This window comes from Podarcis tiliguerta, assembly GCF_965153285.1.
Source record: "Podarcis tiliguerta genome assembly, chromosome: 17".
NCBI lineage: Eukaryota > Metazoa > Chordata > Lepidosauria > Squamata > Lacertidae > Podarcis > Podarcis tiliguerta.
In genome coordinates, this window is record NC_139550.1 from 7764659 (window position 1) to 7772987 (window position 8329).

The following is an 8329-nucleotide window of genomic DNA, read 5'->3' on the forward strand; positions in this document are numbered from 1 at the left end:
CTGACTGCAGTGGAACTTTTTAAAAGTGCATCGCTTTGCCTGAATTGTGCCTATGGCATTTAACATGCCCCAATTCCACTGAAAATTATACCTCCTGTAATGCTAAAACAATTTCACTCCTCCACTGAAACGCAAGTTTTTATCGGCTAAGAAGAAGACAACCCACTGGGGGAATACATCACACGCAACATTTCATTTTTCAACATTTTAATAAATAACATTATGTTGCACAATGGAATGAACGAGCATGTAAGTTAAGTGAGTTAGTTCTTGTGGACACAAGAGTCCTGAAAGCACTTGCAGTTCTGGTAAGCATGCTGGGAAAAGGGTGTCTTCAGCTCTTCACAGGTGTAGAAGTTGGTTTCATGGCTTTTTTAAGATGGTGATAGTTTGGCAGGATTTTCATTAGGAAGTCCAGCTGCAATGTTTGTGGCTAGAAAGAACAGCAGTGTGAAAAAATGGGGGGGGGGGAGCACCAGATAGGTGATAATACTGACAGTCTGAATTCATTTGCTTGTGTTCTGCTCTACCAGGGAAAATAATTCATGGGATAAAGAACCAAAGCTTCCTTAAAGACAACATAAGGTAAGGTAAAGGTACCCCTGCCCGTACGGGCCAGTCTCGACAGACTCTAGGGTTGTGCGCTCATCTCACTCTAGAGGCCGGGAGCCAGCGCTGTCCGCAGACACTTCCGGGTCACGTGGCCAGCGTGACAAGCTGCATCTGGCGAGCCAGCGCAGCACATGGAGCGCCGTTTACCTTCCCGCTGGTAAGCGGTCCCTATTTATCTACTTGCACCCGGGGGTGCTTTCGAACTGCTAAGTTGGCAGGCGCTGGGACTGAACGACGGGAGTGCACCCCGCCACGGGGATTTGAACCGCCGACCATGCGATCGGCAAGTCCTAGGCGCTGAGGTTTTACCCACAGCGCCACTCGCGTCCCGCGGCAACAGACAACATAGGGGAAAGCAAATGATCAATTAACCAGAAACTTCATTTCTATTTCCTATCCGCCCCCATCCTGGGAGTCTCTCCTACTCCCCAGCCAAGCTGAGAAAGACAACAGGCTTTTTAATCCTCTCTGAGTGGGCCACTTGTAAGAGTCCATGATGCCTGGACCTTGATAAGCCAGTTTGCAATCAGCTAGAAAAGCAGAATTAGAAACTGAGTGCAAACTGTGGCTTATCAAGGTCCAGGCATCATGGACTCTTACAAGTGGCCCACTCAGAGAGGATTAAAAAGTGTGCTTAGGTTTGTGCCAGGTTTCGTATGACATTCTCATTGACAAATCAGTTGCTCCACCGCCACTGGCCTTCGCACCGCAGACACGGGAGTGCTGAGTTGATGGGAAAGAAAAGGAAGCAAGTGGCTCTCTGTCCTGATAGACCAGACTGGGTTGGCAAAGTCATGTTGTTGGGAAGGGAGGAACAACTGGCGACATATTCACAAAGGTTGACCTCCTGTCATGCACCTACCTGGGGCCGCTCAGTCTGCACTCGCCGAAGACAGTCAGCTCCATAGATGACCGTGTTTTCAGGGATGACTTCGTAGGTGTTGACATTGCAGCAGGCTCCAATGATGCAGCCACTTGTCAGGATCACGTTCCTACCCACAAATGCTGCAGAGACAAAAAAACCCATCTAGAATGAGCAACGTCATGAAGTCTCATCAGTGGTCTGTTCTTTGGCCCAGCATCATCAACATAAGTCTACTCTCTGCTACTCCTCTGTAACATCCCAATTTTTTTGTCTTGTTTCTAGAACTCAACTTGTTTGAGGTATCAGCTGATATCAGATTTTGGCTGCAATCATGTGCAGTCTCACTTCTGAGTACCACCAGTTCCACTGCTTATTTCCAAGTGTAAACAACCCAGGGATGTGCAACCACACTCTGGTCTTAAATTGCCACAGTCTGTACCATCAAGCATAGGGATGAGGACCCAGTGACCTTGCAGGTGACGCTGGACTACATCTCCCATCATCCCTGACCAAGCCGGCTAGGGCTCATGGGAGTTTTAATCCAGCAACATCTAGAGGGCCTTTGGTTACCCATGACTGCCCTAGGAGAACATGGGGAAACTCAGAATTAAGAAAGTTTGCAAATGGAGCGTGTGTGTGCTGTTTCCAAAACTACTGTCTTGGTCAAACTTTTTTTTTTAAAGCAAGGCTGCAATTTTAAGCATGCTACTACGGACTTGCAATATATTTATCAAAACTGGTTTTTCACATAAACCATTCCACTATTTTCAGATGTCGGAGTGGTCCTCAGAAGCATAGAGAATATGTAAAGGTAAAGGTAAAGGTACCCCTGCCCGTACGGGCCAGTCTTGACAGACTCTAGGGTTGTGCGCCCATCTCACTCAAGAGGCCTGGGGCCAGTGCTGTCTGGAGACACTTCCGGGTCACGTGGTCAGCGTGACACCGCTGCTCTGGTGAGCCAGAGCCGCACACGGAAACGCCGTTTACCTTCCCGCTAGTAAGCGGTCCCTATTTATCTACTTGCACCCGGGAGTGCTTTCGAACTGCTATGTTGGCAGGCGCTGGGACCGAGCAACGGGAGCGCACCCCGCCGCGGGGATTCGAACCGCCGACCTTTCGATCAGCAAGCCCTAGGCGCTGAGGCTTTTACCCACAGCGCCACCCGCGTCCCTAGAGAATATGTAATACAATGCAAAAACCGGAAACAAAAAAATAACCCCCCCGTTATCGATTTCCCACTTAATCAACATACATACCTTTGGACTCAATTACATTGTTGTCTCCTATTTTCATTGCCTGGGAATCTGTAAGTTCACAGTTAAGAAGAGTACTTAGATATTTAGTTTGCATGCTCCCTTATGCTGGATTCCTCCTAATACAATCCTCTCTGAAGAATCCCCATGTTTTGAAAAGGCGTTCAGGACAAGTGGCCTGCTTCAGTAAAGTGTGATTTGAAAGCTCCTGGACCAGGGGGCTTTAGTTTAATCAAAAGCTGCCTATGGACCTTTGAGTGTGTGCTCAAAGGCTTTCCTCAATGCTCAGAGCAGCCAGCTCTGTGGTCCTAGGTTCTTCTGCTAGGCTCTTACAAACTGCCACAGAGAAGGAATGAACAGTGAGTGGAATTCTCTCAGCAGAACAAGTAAAAGATCAGTGGGAAGTTCTTTGTGAGCAACAGCATAGCTGTTATGATTGTGAACGACCCTTTTGTTACAGCAAATGTGCTCCTACCACTGTTCCGTGGCTTCAATGGTTATAAGCTGTGTTAAAATTAGGCAGAAAAGGAAGGCGAAGATAGACAGGAGATTAAACAAAACTCACAGCTTGTTGTACTAGAGGGCTGTCAACTAGGTTTAAAACACAGCCAATGTGGAGAATATTACAGGTAAGGAAAGAACAAGGGAAATTGTAACGATATTAAATGTGATGTTTTGCATTGCTTTGCTTGCCTTGTAGGAGGGTTGCTTTCGTTACCTGGTCCTTTGGATTGCATTTATTTAAGATTGCGCATTTGAGTTTGGAACACCAGCTGCAATGGTTGATCCCTTTAGACAAAACAAAACAGAACTTTGAGGCCTTTTGTCCCAAGAGAGAGGTCACTGCTCACAATGCAGGGTTGTTGTTTTTCACATTAGGGAAACTAGCATGTGTTTACCATGTTTGTTGTGAATGCCGCAACGTGTTGAGCAGACACATCTATTTTGCCACACGTTCCCTGTGAAATGAAAGGCACAGCGAGCCCATGCAGCGCATTTGTGTAGTGAAGTAAATGCATGCAGTTCTTGTATTAAAATATCATTGAGGTTTACTACAAACACACCCACACCGCATCATTATCAGGAAGCTCTTGCCCTGAACATGAACAAAATGCCCATGGGTGGAAGTTACTGGGAACAAAAGAGATATAAGTGACTAAGAACACCTGTGGAATCTGAGATAGGTCATTAAACTCAGACAATTCTGCTTGTGAAAAGGGTGTGTGTGTGTGCGCGCACGCACGCGTGTGTGTGCGTGTAAGTAATAAATCACTCCATCACAGAACTGGTGTTTTCATTGCTAAAGTAGCACTGTCCTGTGCAAACACTCACTTTCTCACTTTAAAAAACACTGCTCTTTTGAAGGATACAACAGCCAACTTCAAAGACGTTGTTGGTGCCAATGATCATTGGTTTGGCTCCCACCTCCTCCGTATCAGGGGTAATGTTTTCAGGATAGCTGTAAAAGGATTGAAACATGCATTAACATTTCTACATCACAAAAAAACCATGTCTTTGTTGAAAGATTGAGAACTGTCTTTATCTTTGGTAGCTATAAGGTTTGGACAGTTAAAACTTTGGCAATGGCATTGGGCTGCTGCTTTTGATTCCCCACTCTACCCTATGCCCCAAAGGCAAGTCTGTTTCTTCTGGAATACCAGAACAGGTGTGAATTTGAAAGGAGGTTGCTGGGCGAAACATCCACCTTTGCATCTACATAGCAATTTAAATATATCTGGTGGATAAACTAAATTATGGACAGCTTCCCAAAACATTTAGCTTTGAAAAATGGATACAGATGAGGAAAAGTCCTTCAGTATAGAAAGTTCCTTGGATTCACCTTTTTTCTAGGAGTTAGAAAGCTGATTGTTCAGACTGCAGAGCCAATGAGGACAGATGACTGTTGGCACAGTAGAGCAATATGCTCTGTCGGGCTAAAGAAGGCACCAGTAGTGCTGTGCAACTGGAGAATTCAGGACATCAAACTATTTCCCATTTAATTTCTCTGCACTAAGAGAACACCACAAAATGCATATCAAAGTAGTGGGGTGAGGGGAATTTAAAAATCACGTAAAATACTGTGTGATCAAATTAAATGTGTACAACAGTGAACTACTGAAGGCATGCAAGGATTATAGGAAGCTTTGTTCTTTATCTTAGATTTCTTACACACGCTTTCTTTAGTGGCATATCCCCTCCACAGTGGAACATAAAATAAAACACAAGGATTCAACATGGAGATTCACTACCCTTCTGCAACAGTGCATTCATGAAGCAGCTTTGCATTTCTTCCCATTTTAACACTGACCTTACACCGTCCCTGCAAAACTGAGCCAATGAGAAGAGGCTGTTTAGGAAGAGGCCAAGAAAACAGGAGCAAGGAAGGTGGCCTGGGAGATTTAAGTTTTAGTGGCTTTGGGTAGTACAAGGCAGCTTCCTATGTTGAATAAGACCAATGGTCTATTTAGCTCAGTACTATCTGCTCAGTCTGACAGCAGCTTTCCAAGAACTCAAGCAAGGAGTTGCCAAGACCTTTTTCACTGGCACAACCAAGGTGATAAGGGTGGGATCTTCTGCACACATAACATGTGGTCCACCACTGAGAGAAGCTGCAGGGGACAGAAAGCTATGATATGTATGCTTCGTAAGCTGCCCAGAGTGGCTGGGAAAACCCAGCCAGGTGAGCGGCATATAAATAATAAAATTTATTATTAGTGTAGGGTAGAGTGCATAATATTATGCTTGCATTTACATTTTAAAAATTAAGCTGACTTTTGGCCGCATTCACTAAGGCCTTCCCAAGGTACACCATTTTGGCCCAAGAAAGTTCAACATATCATACATACCCATTTATGATAATTGCCTGCTCTTCTATGAGGTTACCTTCCCCGATTACTATTGGTCCAGCTTCTGCAATGATCCGTGCTTTGGGGTGAATCACGGTCCTAGGCCCTGTAGGAAATACTCAAAAGTTTACTCCTGGCATAGCGGTTAGATATTTCTCCAACTACTTCATGAAAACAGAGGGTTTGGGGCAGCAGTATCAATTTGCCTCAGTACATGGCTACCATGGATGTACATGGAACCAATAAGAAATCTCAACCACCAACTATATTCTCAAACAGTGGAAGGGACTATTGGAACACCACTGTGCTGGTCCCGTGGGCTAACCGAGAGGCGAGGTCTGAGTCCAGTCTGAGGTCGAAGGTGCAGTATGGAGGCAGTCCATAAAAGTTGAAGCTGGATGCAGAGCAGGTAGTTGGGTGAGGTCAGGAGCTCTGGCAGGATAGCAGGACAGGGTTCAGGCAGGAACTGACAACCAACGAAGTTGCTCCCGCAACTTGGGACTGAGGCTGGCTGGCTTTTATCTGCCCCAAGGCACAGGGCGGCCCCGATCCTCAGGTGACTCGCCTCTCCTGGCCTGGAGGTGAGCCCTCCTCCTGCGGGAACTTAGTTCCCTCTGCCTCTCTGCAGCTCAGGAGAAGCTGGAGGGTTACCAGACCCAGAGGCAACCTCAGCTTCCCCTGACAGCGCTGAGAGTGGAGCACCTGCAGGCAATGTGTCCTCCACCCCCTCAGGAGCCGGAGCAGACTCAGCTGGTGCATCCAGCACAGGTGAGGACCCTTCAGGCTCATGCCCCAGCCCTGGCTCAGCTGGTTCTGGAGGTGGGGAACCCTGTGCAGGCTGGGATCCCTCAGGTTCAGCATCTGAATCCCAGGCCATCACAACCACAAGCTTTTTACATTCTCAGCAAGAACACCACATAAATATGGAAGGTGTATTTCAGATCACAAACTACTTGCCCTCGTGAACACCTGTACTTCTGATCGGCTCACTGGTTGTACTCACTGTTCATCGTTGCAAACTATGAGTGGAAAACCTGTGGCCCTCCACATATTATTTGACTACAACTCCCAGCATCCCCCAAATTTGGCCATGTTGGTTGGGGCTGATGGTGGTTGGGAGTGCAACAATTTCCACAGCAGGTTCCCCACCCACACTGTAAACAAACATTGATCTTGTTTGGATTATCTTCCCCTGCACAATCAAGGGATTGTCTTGTACTGAAGGCAATGCTGTTTTGCATCATTAAGTAATATGTGAGAATTAAGAGACTATTTGTAGACTAGTATCTTTAGTCTGACAATAATTCAAATTGGAGATTCTGGAAACTACAGTAACCACACAAATTACTTTCTCTTACCAATTGTCACATCACCCTTGATTTCACTCTCGACACAGACAACAGCTCCAGGAGCAATCTTTACACTGGAAAAGAGAACACCAACAAACAACAACAACAACAGTGTTTTGCATCTCCCTTGAAAGCACATGTATATTAATATATATCCAGAATATTTCAAGCAAGCTGAGACCCACTCAGTGGCTTTTAATTCCAGATTAGGAAAGCTGGGTGCTGTTACCCAGATGTAACGGGGTCACTTACAGTGGCTCCAAATTTTCCTTGATGGGCAATTCAAGAAAGGGGTGCTAAGAGAATTTAGGCTTGACAGTTCATCTCAGGGTTCCATCGTATGGAGGGGGCTACAAAAATTAAGAAACCTAACCAGGGTTCCAGTAAAAAAACCAAAATGTTTCACAAGCCTGAAGTCTGGGACACAGACAATGAGACTGCTCCACCCCACCAAAGAAGGAAAGCATTTTTAAACAATAGAATTCCTATACATGTCTACTAAAAATACACCCAGTTGAGCTCAGTGGGGGTGACTTCTAAGGCAAGGGCACAGGACAGCACCCCGTGTGTAACTTTCATGTCCTATTTTCTTTTCTCTGCAAGGCAAAGCAACAGGAGAGTGCGGTTGTTTTTGTTTTTATTAAAAAGATTCTCTCCCCCTGGTATAAAAAAGCAGCAGCCTGAATAAGCGGTAAAGCAAATGAATAAAAACTACGGAGAAAGAAGTTCCAAGCTGGAAAATTATCAGGCTAGGACGCCCTTTTTTTCCTTGATCTTTCATATCAGATGCGTGGAGTCTTATCCTCACTTCACTGGTAGGGGATCCGGTGGAGAGAAAAATGGCTATAGTGGCGCCAAAAGGCCATGAAACATAACGGGCAGCAGCGGCTACGAGACATTTCTAGGCAGAGCAAAAATGCATACAAGGTAAAAAGAGACTATTAAACGGGCAGCCGTGGCAAATGGCGAGAATAATGCTAAATTTAATTCTGCACCGGGCAAAAGAGAACTGGGAAGAAGACCGGGGCTCCCGCCCACCTTCTTAGCCAAATTGCAGACCTGCCATCCACCAGGCCGCCGCTAAGCCCACCACCAAAGAGACCCGACCAGCTCGAATCTGCTCACCTCTTCTGCGCCTTCTCCGCCATCTTGTCCGCCCTCTCATCCATTACTCGGCCGGCGACGACGCAGCCCGCTGATACCAACGAGAAGGAAAGGAGTGTCGATCGTGGCCCTCGGGAATCGATTCCCCGCGCTTTGCGCTCGGGCCGGATGGGAGCGACGTAGCCAATGAGAACCCGCCCTGGAGCGTGTAACTCCTCCCCTCGTTCTGGGTTACCATTGATGCGCTCAATATCGTGCGGCGGCGTGTATTAACCTCTTAATACCCGGCACACAATGTTA

At 46.4% G+C, this 8329-nt stretch overlaps 1 protein-coding gene across 1 annotated transcript; it reads right to left on the bottom strand.

Annotated features, from left to right (window-relative positions):
• Positions 1-190: 190 nt before the first annotated feature.
• DCTN6 (dynactin subunit 6) lies at positions 191-8329 on the bottom strand. The gene is made up of 7 exons (XM_083420767.1): positions 8051-8329; positions 6935-6999; positions 5577-5682; positions 4101-4189; positions 2734-2781; positions 1475-1617; positions 191-433 (listed from the first exon to the last, which is right to left on the bottom strand). The coding sequence occupies exons 1-7, from the start codon at positions 8092-8094 to the stop codon at positions 335-337; spliced, it is 594 nt and encodes a 197-aa protein (XP_083276893.1). The 5' UTR covers positions 8095-8329; the 3' UTR covers positions 191-334.